The sequence below is a fragment of the Ambystoma mexicanum genome, chromosome 2p (assembly GCF_040938575.1).
Source record: "Ambystoma mexicanum isolate Mex_15411 chromosome 2p, UKY_AmexF1_1, whole genome shotgun sequence".
NCBI lineage: Eukaryota > Metazoa > Chordata > Amphibia > Caudata > Ambystomatidae > Ambystoma > Ambystoma mexicanum.
This window is the reverse complement of record NC_090923.1, coordinates 1,241,438,845-1,241,453,353: the sequence shown is the minus strand read 5'-3', so window position 1 is coordinate 1,241,453,353 and position 14,509 is coordinate 1,241,438,845. Positions and strand designations below refer to the sequence as shown.

The 14,509-nt window shown below is 52.9% G+C and overlaps 1 protein-coding gene across 4 annotated transcripts in view; it reads left to right on the top strand.

The window, feature by feature from the left end:
* Positions 1-12,713, top strand: part of LOC138567383 (actin, cytoplasmic 1-like) — a 516,752-nt gene extending 504,039 nt beyond the window's left edge. For all 4 annotated transcript variants that reach the window (XM_069645545.1, XM_069645544.1, XM_069645546.1 and 1 more), the window contains one exon: positions 11,998-12,713. In XM_069645545.1, coding sequence (XP_069501646.1) covers positions 11,998-12,165 — 168 coding nt within the window. In that variant the 3' untranslated portion in view covers positions 12,166-12,713. The remainder of the gene's footprint in view (positions 1-11,997) is intronic.
* The last annotated feature ends 1,796 nt before the right edge of the window (positions 12,714-14,509 follow it).

Below are 14,509 nucleotides of genomic sequence, written 5' to 3'. Positions count from 1 at the left end.
AGCGTGAAATCCGAGGAAAGGCCCTTAGCGCGTAAGCGCGTCAGCACGCATACGCGATTCTATTGGACCAGAGTCCCTCAGCGCGTAAGCGCGTCTGACGTGACCCGCACGGGCGTTCCCCACTCAGCACGTGATGACGGAACACACGTGGAAATACTGCACGTCAGAGTGTCATCGCGTGATTGGCCTATGTACGTGTATTTCATTGCGTGTAATTGGACAAAAGTGCGCGTACACGCGATTGGCCTATGTACGTGTATTTCAGGGGTGCGCGGCCACTTACACACGCAAGTACGTCAGCGAACCTGTATCCCGTGGTGCGTGTGAATTTCCACACGCTATTGGACTGGGAACTGGATTCCAGGGGTGCGCGGGTCACACGCTGTATCCCGTGGTGCGTGTGAATTTCCACACGCTATTGGACTGGGAACTGGATTCCAGGGGTGCGCGGGTCACACGCTGTATCCCGTGGTGCGTGTGAATTTCCACACGCTATTGGACTGGGAACTGGATTCCAGGGGTGCGCGGGTCACACGCTGTATCCCGTGGTGCGTGTGAATTTCCACACGCTATTGGACTGGGAACACGCTCACCTAGAACACGCGCAAAGCATAAAATTGCGGACTTTAACAATAACAAGCTCAGACGCCAGGATGAACATACCGTTCCTAGCAGCAGTGGCAGTGGGCTACCAAAGGAGGAGGAGGAGGATAGTCAGGGCCAGAATATTCACACCCAGAACCAGCCTTTTCGGGATGCCTGATGACCAGGTGTATGGGAGGTACAGGTTTCCACCACACATCATACTGGACCTGGTGACTGAGTGGGAGGATGACCTCACATCACCCACCCTGTGCTCCCAAGCACTCAGCCCCCTGGAGAAGGTCCTCAATGTACTGCACTTCTTAGCCACTGGATCATTTCAGCGGACAAGTGCCATAGTGGGTGGGGTGTCACAGGCCACCCAGTCACGCTGCCTACACCAGGTCTTGAACATCATGACTGCACGCCCATCAGTCCGCAGGCACATATACCTGCCCAGAACACCTGCAGAAAGGCATGCTGCCGCCCTGGACTTTTACGGAGTGGCACGATTCCCTAAAGTGCTAGGTGCCATCGACTGCACCCATGTGGCTCTACGTCCCCCCAGGGCATCAGAGCACATCTATAGGAACCGCAAGCACTGGCATTCCATCAACGTGCAGGTAGTATGTAATGCCAAGGGAATCATCACCTCAGTATATGCCAACTATCCCGGGTCCACCCACGACAGCTTCATTTACCGAATGTCCACCCTATGCCGGGACATAGATGCTGGGCGGCATGGCGATACATGGCTGCTTGGTGAGTATGTATGGCACTGCACATGCATGCATGTTGGATACTGAGCAAGGTCATAACCCCACCAATGATACCAATCACCACCTCCACAGGGGACAGTGCCTACCCTCTCAGCCCCCACATGATGACGCCAATTCGGAACCCCACCACGCCACCCCAGGTAAGATATAACACAGCCCACATTACAACCAGGGGCATAGTGGAGCGCACATTCGGAGTGCTAAAGTCACGCTTTCGCTCCCTTGACCGTTCTGGCGGGCAGCTGTTATACGCTCCCCCAGTAGTGTGCAGGATCATAGTGGCAGCATGTGTCCTGCACAACGTTGCAACACGCCGGGGCCTGGCCGTGGACATGGTGGTGGCCCCACATCCCCAACCACATGCACAGCCGCTGCGCATGGGAGGGGAAAGGGCACGGGGGGAGGCAGCCCGTACACAGCTAGTGGCTAATTACTTCACATAGAAATCACACCCCTGTGGAGTGCACACTGCCCTGGCACATTCCATCTGACAATCAATGATGACTCAACCTGACACTGATCCTGAATGTCTGGAGAATGAACCGGGAATACCATGTCTGCCTGAGATTATTCACCTGGAAGTGTCACAATGTGTGCATCCCTACCCACACAGACACCACAAATGCAGTTTTGTGAAGTTACACATTGAAGCAGCTAAAATGAATACCCACTTGCAAAATGCAACAAGAGGACAGTGCCATGTCAGCCAACCCAACCCCAGCACCGCCACACGACACACCGTGCCATGTCATGCTAATTGCAGGTAAACAAAGTAATCCCCACAACATGACATCAGTCTCACTATGTACAGTGGCACTATTAGAAACCTGCAACACCTGAAATGCTCACAGCAATGCCGGACCAACAACATACTTGAGCACGTAGTACCATTAACATGACATCACAAATGTTACATATTAGTAGTCTCACCACCTGGAAATGCCTGCACTCCCACCACTACCAACTGTGCAGTGTTGTCGCCATGTAGAGTTGTAGGTGCACTGCTGCCAACATGGTCCCCATCTCCAGACTAGAGGTCCTTGTGTGGACATGAGGAAGGGACCTGCAAATTGGGAGGTAGACACAGAAGAAGAGTTACACATCAATGCAACATGCAGTGTACAACACAACAGCAATATGCACTATGAATGTATACACAGTATTGACTACAGACTGGCCACACAGCTCATGGGAGTCCAACGTCACTGTGTAATTCACTGTCACTTGGGCACACCCTTTGCAAGCCCATGGAAACGGGAAGCAGGAGGGGTGTGTGTGACTCAAACCCAAGCATCTGAACCAAATACATTACAAGCCTGCATGTGCCCAGCCACAATGCAGCGTATGCCCACAGGAACCACGGAAGCCAACAGATCGAAGCCAACAGATCGAAGCCAACAGATCGAAGCCAACAGATCGAAGCCAACAGATTGTCCCAAAAAAATTGGGAATAAAAGAAATCAAAATAAAAATAAAAATAAGAAACAATCAAAAATGGCCATTGATGGGCCCGGGGGGGTTGGGGAGGCCACCCAGGAGGTCCGAGGACAGGATGCACACCAGAACCCACCTGCGTGGATCCTGGGAAGATAAAACACCTCCATGGGCTCATGGCCCACACGGCTACCCTATTGTGGGAGTATCACTGCTGTCGCTATTATCACCCTGTGCAGCTGCATCCGGAGGTGGTTGCACTATGGGAGGCAGCCCACGCAAGGCCCTAGTCTGCTCCTCCATGGCTGCAAGCATGCGGGTGTGGTAGGTCTGGTTCTGGAGGATGAGTGTGCGGAGGTCCCCATGCAACAACTCACGGGATGCCCGGACCTCCGCCCTCGTTGCCTGCATCTCAGCTGAGAGCGTACGGGTGAGACGCTCCAGCTGCTGTTCTGTCCTTTGGTGTGTTGAAGCCTCAAGCTCAACAAGAGTCGTCCTGAGGTGAAGGAGCTCCTGCCTCAGGGCTTCCCTGTGGCCCTGGGACTCAATGGAGATGGCCTCCTGCAGAGTCGCCAGTGCCGCCCGCCTGTCCCTGTTGGACCCCAACATGTCCTCCCTGTGTGACTGGCAGATGGAGTCGGTTGCCTGCTCTAGTCGCTCCATCAGCCTTTCTGGGGGGACAATGGAAGTGGCCACCCTATCCATGGCCTGAGCCATCATCTCGGATGATGCAGCCTGTTGGGTAGCCATACCGTAAATGGATTGCTCCCATGCGGTATTGCCGGGTGGCGTACGGCCACCACGTCGGCGGGCACCACACCTGTCTGGGGCAAGGCGAACTGCGCCTTGCTGTGCCGGCACTGCCTGAGGCTGCAGGACTGCATTCCCCCTCTGATCTGCTGGCCCAGGAACAGGATCAGATGTCGCGGAGTGTGACCCTGCATCCGTAACCACCGAAGGCGTAGCTGCCAACACTGACATCCCCATGGAGGGTACTGACCCTGGTGCAGGTGGGTGAGACAGAACAGAATCCCTCCCTGGAACACTCACCTGCGACGGCACGTAGGTCTCATCCGAATCAACACCTGAGTACAGCTCGGGGGAGGTGCAGCCAGAGACACCCCTTGAGAGCACGACCTGCAGCACTTGTGGGTTCTCCCCCACCACCACACCACGTCCCTCACTGGTGGTTGGTCGGCCCTGGGACACCTCCTGGGTCTGCACCATCTCCACAACCCCAGCAGTATCAGGTGCGTCTTCCCCTGCAAAGACATGAAAACAAAGAAATGGAAACAGGCATTAGCACCATGGCACACATTGAGGGCTGAGAAGCAAGAGAACCAGTACTTGATTGACACATGTCCCACATGACTAAAACCCTCCCATGCATGCACCCTCACTGCGTATGAAGTGCAGGCAAATGGCACACACTGATGACACCAAGATGGAAGATGAACAAATTTTCTGCATGCTGCCTGGCAGTGGCATCACACATTGGCCTGTGATTGGCAGGTGAAACACACATGCCATCACACAGATGGCATGTACCATTGCTATTGAGTGAAGATGGAGAGGAGGGCAGCACCTATTCATTCAGTCCAGTTCCCGCATGTAATAGCTTTTCTAATTCTAACAGGTCAGATTTTTCACCTGGAGCTGCCAGTCTGAAATGGTCAAATTGCACAGGGACATGTGTGTACAAATGATATCCAGGTAACAAAGTCACTCCACTTTACCATACCCATGTCAGACATGTGACTAGTGGACAGCGACATGCCTAGTGAAAGTGGTGGAATGCAAACAAACTGACTGAATGAACAGTGAAAAAGAAGCAAATATGTTGTGTCAAGGTGACACTTCAAGGGCAACTGGCGGGCAGTTGTGCTAGATGTCTACTGTTGGCAGAAGGGATACTGCTATGGCCAAATGCAGCTGCGCAGGAAGGATTGCATGAAGCACATGGCTGACCCATACGACTCAGGCGCACACACTCTCACCTGGCACCCGAACAGAAGCCCTCACACACACACCATGCACATGGATGACACACACATGCATGTGCACTCACCGGACAATGCCTCGTAATCAGCCAGATCTCCCACGCCTTGGATCTGTTCCTCCGTGACGTAGGTCCCAGCGACTGACTCATGTGGAGTGAGTTCCATGTCTACTACTGGAGACCCACCTCCAGTCACTAGAGTTGCGGCATGACTTGAGGCCAGCTTACTCTTTGCCCTGCGCTTTAGGTCATTCCAGCGCTTATAGCAATCATTGGCTGTGCGCCTCACGATTCCAAGGGCACTTACGATGTCCGCAACGGTCTGCCAGTGTGCCTGGCGTTGTGCAGGTGTGGTCTTGGATCCTGCAACAATGACCATCTCGTTGTCATGTCCGGACACATACTCGACAAGTGCATTCAGTTCGTCATCCGTGAAGCTGGGCTTCCTGGATGGGCCGGACTGTGTAGCCGTGTCTGGGGCATCAGCCTGTGCCGGACGAGCACTCTTCCTCTTCCGCTTGGAAGGTGGTGGTGATCCTGAGTGTCCTGCGCCGCTCTGGACACTAGGGGCAGGAGCCCTGGTGGACTCTGTATCAGGAGTGTGGGATTGCACACTCAGCATGGGAGTTGGTGCAGGCATTGGCTCTAGTGTGATGGTGTCAGGGGGAATGTCAGCAGCATGGACTAGGACCGACACTGTCCTGGCTGGGTGTGTGAGGGCTGGGGTGGATGGAGCCGCAGCTGCCCCTGCAGCCTCTCCGCCCTGCCTCCTTGGTGCAGCAGATGACCTTGCTGCCCCAGATCCACGTGGCATGATGGCATCAACGTGCACCAGCGCACGTGTCGTAGCCCTGCTGACCTGGAAGTCAGCCATGGAGTCAGCCAGGTCTGGTGCCACAATGGGCTGGTCCAACAAGGGCTGAGCATGGATGGTGTCAGCCACTTCAGCCTCAACGGGAGGGGGGGGAGGGGGGGAGGGGGGGGGATGATGGGTGCCCTTGACTGGTCCTCCACACATGGGGGGACAGGCTCACCCTGCAAGTTACGACCACGTCCCCTACCGGATCCACCACGGCCACCACTTGTGGCTCTTCCACCTTTGCCACCCTTACGGAATCCTCGCCTCCCAGCCATGGCACTGATATTAATGTGCGTATGGGAGTGGCTGTAGACAATTGTCCTGGGCAATTGGGGGTCAAAGGGGTTGGGTACCAGATGGTAATTGTACCCTAGTGCTCTAGCACGGCTGATTGTAACCCCTGGGGAAAGATGACGGGTCACGCAACGCACAGGAGGCCCAAAAAAGGGAGATGACGTGCACGCAACCCCTCCTAGACCACGTGTGCAGAAAGAAAAACCTGCACTACGCTGTGGCACCCAGTAACACAAGAATGAACGTATGCGTGTCACACGCAGCCTAGAATGACCTCTGAAGGGGTAGGCTACACACGGGGCAAGCACAGAAGTTGGATACGTGCGTGACTCACCGTCTGCCAGGTAAAAGAGCGTGAAAAATGAGCGCGTTTGGCTGGCTAAACCCCCGCCAAAAGAAGATGTGTACGCTGTCTGAGAAGACAGGACAACAGTAGAAGGGGACACTGTTTGAGGGAACAGGCCCAGGTAAACCAGTAAAAGAGAAAAAAGAGAAAAAGCTGTCAGAGGTAACAGGGAATACGAACTGGAAACGCCGTGAAGTAAATCGCGTGTGAAACGACAAAAAGTACAGAATTCACCCACTCGCTCTCCACGAAAAGCACGTACAAGGAAATGGTGTTCTACATGTACCTTATATACAGGCCCACACGTACAGCGTCACTTACGCGGCGTGTACGTTCACCAATCACACGCTTTGTCACTCCTGCGTGTAGATCCATTTTCACCAATCACACGCTTTGTCACTTCTGCGTGTAGATCCATTTTCACCAATCACACACTTTGTCACTTCTACGTGTAGATCCATTTTCACCAATCACACGCTTTGACACTGGGACGTGTCACGCAACAATTTCCTGCACGTGCAGGTGACTATAGGCGCGCATATGCTGTTGACGGGTTTACGCGCTAAGGGCCTTTGCTGACGTGTGGGATTTCACTCCCTATCAGGCTGTCCACGCGTTCACACACGAGAGACCACGCTCCTGGCCAGGAGGCCAAATTACTGCCCCCCAGAGCCCTGAGCACGCTCCCACCTGCCATCTGCTGCTGCCTGACTGCCTGCTGGCCACGTGCCCCACAGTGCTGGTGGGTGGGGGTGTTGGGAGACATGGGTGGGGGCCTGGTGGAGGCTGCCCCTGGTGGCGGGAGGGTGGGGGTGGTGGGAGACATGAGTGGGGGCCTGGTGGAGGGTGCCCCTGGATGGTGGGGGTTGGGGGTGGTGGGAGGCATGGGTGGGGGCCTGGTGGAGGCTGCCCCTGGTGGCGGGGGGGTGGGGGTGGTGGGAGACATGAGTGGGGGCCTGGTGGAGGGTGCCCCTGGATGGTGGGGGGTGGGGGTGGTGGGAGACATGAGTGGGGGCCTGGTGGAGGGTGCCCCTGGATGGTGGGGGTTGGGGGTGGTGGGAGGCATGGGTGGGGGCCTGGTGGAGAGTGCCCCTGGTGGCGGGGGGGTGGGGGTGGTGGGAGACATGAGTGGGGGCCTGGTGGAGGGTGCCCCTGGATGGTGGGGGCTGGGGGTGGTGGGAGACATGAGTGGGGGCCTGGTGGAGGCTGCCCCTGGTGGTGGGGGTGGTGGGAGACATGGGTGGGGGCCTGGTGGAGAGTGCCCCTGGTGGCGGGGGGGTGGGGGTGGTGGGAGACATGGGTGGGGGCCTGGTGGAGGCTGCCCCTGCACTGCTGGGGGTTGGGGGTGGTGGGAGGCATGGGTGGGGGCCTGGTGGAGGCTGCCCCTGCACTGCTGGGGGTTGGGGGTGGTGGGAGGCATGGGTGGGGGCCTGGTGGAGGCTGCCCCTGGTGGCGGGGGGGTGGGGGTGGTGGGAGACATGGGTGGGGGCCTGGTGGAGGCTGCCCCTGGTGGCGGGGGGGTGGGGGTGGTGGGAGACATGGGTGGGGGCGTGGTGGAGGCTGCCCCTGCACTGCTGGGGGTTGGGGGTGGTGGGAGGCATGGGTGGGGGCCTGGTGGAGGCTGCCCCTGCACTGCTGGGGGTTGGGGGTGGTGGGAGGCATGGGTGGGGGCCTGGTGGAGGCTGCCCCTGGTGGCGGGAGGGTGGGGGTGGTGGGAGACATGGGTGGGGGCCTGGTGGAGGCTGCCCCTGGTGGCGGGGGGGTGGGGGTGGTGGGAGACATGGGTGGGGGCCTGGTGGAGGCTGCCCGTGCACTGCTGGGGGTTGGGGGTGGTGGGAGACATGGGTGGGGGCCTGGTGGAGGCTGCCCCTGGTGGCGGGGGGGTGGGGGTGGTGGGAGAAATGGGTGGGGGCCTGGTGGAGGCTGCCCCTGCACTGCTGGGGGTTGGGGGTGGTGGGAGGCATGGGTGGGGGCCTGGTGGAGGCTGCCCCTGGTGGCGGGGGGGTGGGGGTGGTGGGAGACATGGGTGGGGGCCTGGTGGAGGCTGCCCCTGCACTGCTGGGGGTTGGGGGTGGTGGGAGGCATGGGTGGGGGCCTGGTGGAGGCTGCCCCTGCACTGCTGGGGGTTGGGGGTGGTGGGAGGCATGGGTGGGGGCCTGGTGGAGGCTGCCCCTGCACTGCTGGGGGTTGGGGGTGGTGGGAGGCATGGGTGGGGGCCTGGTGGAGGCTGCCCCTGCACTGCTGGGGGGTGGGGGTGCAGGGGGACATGAGCAGGTGTGCAGGGTGGTCCCCTGTTTTGTAGGCTGCCTGCAGGGGCCGTGGAGGGTGTACAGGGAACACCTGTGAGGACCCACCCAGCCTAATCGCGTGTGACTTCCCACGCACCCCTGTAATACACGTACCCAGCCAAATCGCGTGTGATGATTCTCACGCACCCCTGTAATACACGTACCCAGCCAAATCGCGTGTGATAATTCCTGCGCACCCCTGTAATACACGTACCCTGGCTAATCGCGTGTTAAACTTCCCGCATACCCCTGTAATACACGTACCCTGGCCAATCGCGTGTTAAACTTCCCGCGTACCCCTGTAATACACGTACCCTGGCTAATCGCGTGTTAAACTTCCCGCGTACCCCTGTAATACATGTACCCTGGCTAATCGCATGTTAAACTTCCCGCATACCCCTGTAATACACGTACCCTGGCTAATCGCGTGTTAAACTTCCCGCGTACCCCTGTAATACACGTACCCTGGCTAATCGCGTGTTAAACTTCCCGCGTACCCCTGTAATACACGTACCCTGGCTAATCGCGTGTTAAACTTCCCGCGTACCCCTGTAATACACGTACCCTGGCTAATCGCATGTTAAACTTCCCGCATACCCCTGTAATACACGTACCCTGGCTAATCGCGTGTTAAACTTCCCGCGTACCCCTGTAATACACGTACCCTGGCTAATCGCATGTTAAACTTACCGCATACCCCTGTAATACACGTACCCTGGCTAATCGCGTGTTATACTTCCCGCGTACCCCTGTAATACACGTACCCTGGCTAATCGCGTGTATAACTTCACGCGTACCCCTGATATGCACGTTACCCGCTTTGCGTTCCTTGTTTGGCAGCCCTGTAAACTGGTCCAGGGTTAGCGCAGCCCTTTGCGATGATTTAGCGATTTTGATGGCTTTTCCTTGCGCGAGGGCGTTCTTGGGGGCGTTACTGGCGCTGCTGCAGGGTCGCTGCGATACTCTGCGCCACGGCTGGTTTGGGAGCCTAAAATCCATGAATACGCTGTGCGCCGGATTCGGTTTTGGCGCACGCGGCTGGCGCAGACTATCGCACGCGCACGCTGTGCGCCAGCCGCGTGCGCTACTTGTGCGCTGAATTCTATGAATTACCCTGTTGGTCTGTTAATCGTTGTGTTTACTAAGAGGGTTGCTTTGTGTGTATGTGGAGTGTGTGTGTACTGTAAGGGATGAAATGTAAGACTAGGGCACAGTGGCATGTTAAGTGTTGATTATAAACTTTTATTTATCACAAAGTAATAAGGGGGTTGGGAGAAATCCTATCTATCCCTAATCCTAAAAGGGTGCTCCCTGCCTCAACGAAACTAAGGAACATTTGTGTCCGGATGTTAAACAAAAGAGCGTCCTCTGTCTTGTGTCCAAAACCCTAAACTGACCCTTACACACTAAACTCAATATAAGGTGTAAAAAGTGGATTTCTATTAGCTAGGTATTTGTAGCTTTCTTTCAGAGCTCAAACATAAAATTCTAAGGTCGCTAAAGCAAAGGAATAAAGTTCCACCAGAAAAGGGGTCTTTCCTTCCCCTAGATTTCTTCTGGTAGTTTGAATGTCACTTTATCATAGTTTAAGGAGGAAGACTCTTCCCTTGAGTCTCCTTTAAATACACAGTTCTTTTAAATATTCAGTTTATCCCACTCTGTATCTCAATTAACCTTAAAGGGGTATGGTTCTTCCCTTTTCCTTTGACTGTTCCTCTTTTTACCCCTGGTGTACTCTCTTGCTAGGTTATTGTGATATATAACTGTCCTTAAAAGGGGTATGGGTCTTCCCTATTGTATTCATTCTCACTGTTCCACGGTTTCAGGTTTACTTCTTTTCTCACTCCTGATTTACTCTCCTGCCAGGATATCACAGTTCTGTTTCTTGGGTGCGGCTCCCAGACTCGCACTGTGCCTGGTTTACTCTCCTGCCAGGATATCACATTTCTGTTTCTTGCGTGTGGCTCCCAGACTCGCACAGTGCCTGGTTTACTATTCTGCCAGGGTGTTTCCATTCTCTATTCACTCTTTCTTTCATCCAAGAAATAATGATTTTCCAGTATTGGGTCACCAAACCTTTCTCAGCAAAGTTCTTGTTGGTATCAACTCCTCTTTTCAAATATTGGCTCACCGACCCTTTCTTAACACTGGTTGTATTCGTATCAACCTCTCTCAAGTATTGGGTCCCCAACCCTTTCTTAACATTGTATTTGTATCAATCTCTCTTTACAAGTATCGGGTCTCTGACCCTTTCTTAACACTGTTTGTATTTGTATCAATCTCTCTCTCCAAGTATTGGGTCACCGACTCTTTCTTAACACTGTTTGTATTTGCATCAATCTCTCCAAGATTTGGGTCACCACCCTTTCTTAAAACTGTCCATATCTGTATCAGTTTCCCTGATTACTTTAATTGGTCTTTCTCTTGCTGTTAATGATATGCGACACTCGCTCTCAAGCGCTCCTGTAACCCACTCGCTCTGTCTGGGCTGACCGGGCAGCTCTTGCGTTCCTCGCGTCCGTCTGTTTTCTTCTCCTTTGGTTCGCTGACTGGGGGTGCGTCCCGTTAGCCATTTGGGTCCCACTTTATCTTCCTTTGCTTCTGTCTGCTCCAGCTGCCTATAGCAATAAAGTGGTGAGCTTCTCTTGCCCCTGTCTCTCTGCACGCCATTCCTGCCAGCCTCTGTGCTGCCTTCCACAGTGTGTCACCTCCGTCATTCCAACCAGCATCCACACAAGCTGCGTTCTGCTGCATTCTCTGCCTCTCCCTCGTATTCTGTTCAGCTGTGTGTGTTTTAAACTTCCCAGCATTAGTTTACACTTTCCAAAGACTAGAACGCAGCATTTGCTTACCGCTTCTGTTCATCCTCATTCTTCCATCCCTCTTCCTCATCTCAGTACTAAAAAGGGGGGAGGGCGTAAATAAGGTTGTTGGTCAAGAAAACGTGGGGATTCTTTATCTGTGTCACAAAAAGCCATAGAGGCATGTTGCAAAGGCACATGGGTGTCATTAAGATTTACATCTGAAGGTTTATTTTGATTCAGTGTTTTCCTGCCTCTCTGGAGTTGGTCCTCCCCTACATGGTCCTCCCGCAGATAGCCATCCCCAGGGTCAGAGTCAGGTAGCTTCTACCTTTCCCTGGCCACGTAAGAGAAGCTTCCCTCCAGAGAATCAGTGACAATGTTGCTAGATTCGTCACAGTACACACTTTCAGCCTGGCACTTCTATTAGTACAACCAATCGTGAAAAAAGGACAGGTGCACCAGTCTTCTCCGGGATACTGTCCTGCCAATGATCTAGCAACATCTTGTAAATGTAGACATCTACATTGAAATGAGATCAAAACAGTCCCAACCAGTTTCAGAAAAAGATTGAAATAATAATTACTATAACTTTTCCATCTATTTCCTGTGCAGATCATCGCCCCACCTGAGCGCAAATACTCGGTCTGGATTGGCGGCTCCATCCTGGCATCTTTGTCCACCTTCCAGCAGATGTGGATCAGCAAGCAGGAGTACGACGAGTCTGGCCCTGCCATCGTGCACCGTAAATGCTGCCAGATGGATGCACATAGAAACATATAAAAGAATGACAACACACTAGGGTATTTCGCATATTTCTTTTTTTTGTTTGCAGTCTTCGTTGAAGGTTGAAAAAACGAAATAAGAAAGTGATGGCCATAGTTTTCATTTTTTTCTCTCATGCCTGTAGTGTGTATAAGATATTAGCATAGCATTGTCCTTGTAATAAAGCATTATTTGGTGTTACTGTTCCCTTCAATGGCGTTCATCCCATATAAGAACATTTTCTATACGCATAGGGCCCATGAGTGACCTGCACATGGCTGCAAAGTCGTAGACCAAAGTATTGTTTATCTATTGCCTTCGCAAAATTGGGTTTAGACTTCCACAACTGTTTTGCTTTTTTGAATCTGTATTCGCCAATACTTATGTCATAAGTGTCACATGCTCGAAATGTATATTTGTATATTTTGTTTTACCAGAAAACTTTGCATGCCCACTTATCATTTGAAATATATACAATGTTGTGAACACCATCGAAACATAATTTCGCAACAAGAGTTCTCATGCACATTTGATTAAAAGAAAGAAAAAATAAATGTGTATATTGTGAGCATGCCTCACCTTGTGTTTAATGAAATGTACATTTCAAATGTGTCCTATTTCATAAAATGTTGACTGTTTTTTGCAACATTTCAGCAGACTTGTGTGGGATGTAAGTTGCCAAAAATGTTCAAAATGTGAAATATCATTGAATGTTTAACAAGTGGACTAAACGTGCTCCATTTTTAGTCAGGGGTCTGGAACAATCAGGGGTCTGGAACAAAAAGAAACATAAAATCTAAAAGCGCATTAAAGTAAATACCATAGGACAGGGCTGGAAAATGAATTAACACAAAAACAAAGAGGTATTCACCACATTGTAGGTTATGAGTACTTTCAAATAAAGGCTACTCCAATAAATATGCTTGTCAAAATATGCAAAAACAACAAACTATGCTGTCAGATAACCCCACATTGCACAGCTCAGACCATGCCTACAATAATTGCTTAATAAATGTCACTTTCAGACTAAACAGTATTGTTTAATATTTTATTTAATATCTCTGAGACTCTGAGTCCTATGCCAAACGGTGTTGCTATTTCTTTCAACGTGAACCGTTGAGTAGCCATAATGGATTGAGGCAAAGTAGCATAATGTGCTGAGGGAATACTCCAGAAATGTGTGTGTAACCTACAAATTGCAGGTATAAAACCTCAACAAGTGAATTCTGCCTTTGAACCTTCGTAGGTCAACTAAATTAGTACCATTACGTTATGCAATCATATCCATCATAAAAACAATTGGAGCTTATTTTGCTCGAAAGCATAACTTGGTGGTGGGGAACTGTTACGTGTACACATACATGTAGGTGGTTCCCCGCCTCCAAATGGTGGTCATTACACTGTAGAGTGCAAATTTGCAGGGCAAATGGTGGAATACACAGGTGTGTGCTGTATTTAATCCTGCACATTTTCACTCTGCCATGCAAACGAGTAAATGCTGCCTATCATGCTCCCATGGCAGGCAGCGTTTACAATTAGAAATAAATGATGCCTATCATATTTGCGTGGTATACATCGTTTAATTGTAATTGTAAACACTGCGTGCCATGTAGGCATGGTAGGTGTTATGTTGGCAGCCCTCGGCCTGCGCGCGCGGGGGCTGGCAGAATGCTGGTAGGCAGCACGGCCTGTTGCGCAGCTCCAGCGGGAGCCGAAGAATCATACACCCACACAGGTTGCTGGTCGGCCCCGGAACTGCCTCCCGAACGCGGGGGCGGGGCTTTTATTTAGGACGCCCTGCGTCACCGCGTAGCGGGACGCAGGGCGGAACTTAACATTCCTCCTTTATTATAAAACAAACAGGTGGCTCTTCTTCGCTGGGCTGAGTATCCTCGCCTTCCCGATGGCCCTCCTTATCGGTCCACAGGGTACGGGGTACGGCCTTGAACCATGACGAATTCCTCGTCACTTGACGGCGTCCTCGTGTCACAGTCACCATGGTTCCATGCCGGTCACTGACGGTCCATGGAAGTTCCTCGTACCTAGAATCAAGTTTTGACTTGGAGGGGTTTCGTATCATGATGACTTGGTCACCCACTTGATGATGGGACGGCCTCGCTCTCCGCTTGCCACTCATGTGTGCGTTAGCATCCCTTCTCCTTCTTTCTGTGCGTTCCTCGTTGACCGCGTCCGGGGTCCTGCTTGGGTGATGCGGGATCGAAGATCTAATGACAGTGCCAAACATGAGGTCCGCTGGTGGTATGCCGGTTGTGCTATGGGGCGTGACCCGGTAGTTCCGGAGGAATCGGAAGAGGTCAACCTTCCAGGGGCTGGCGTTCGCCTTGGACACCCTGAGCACTTG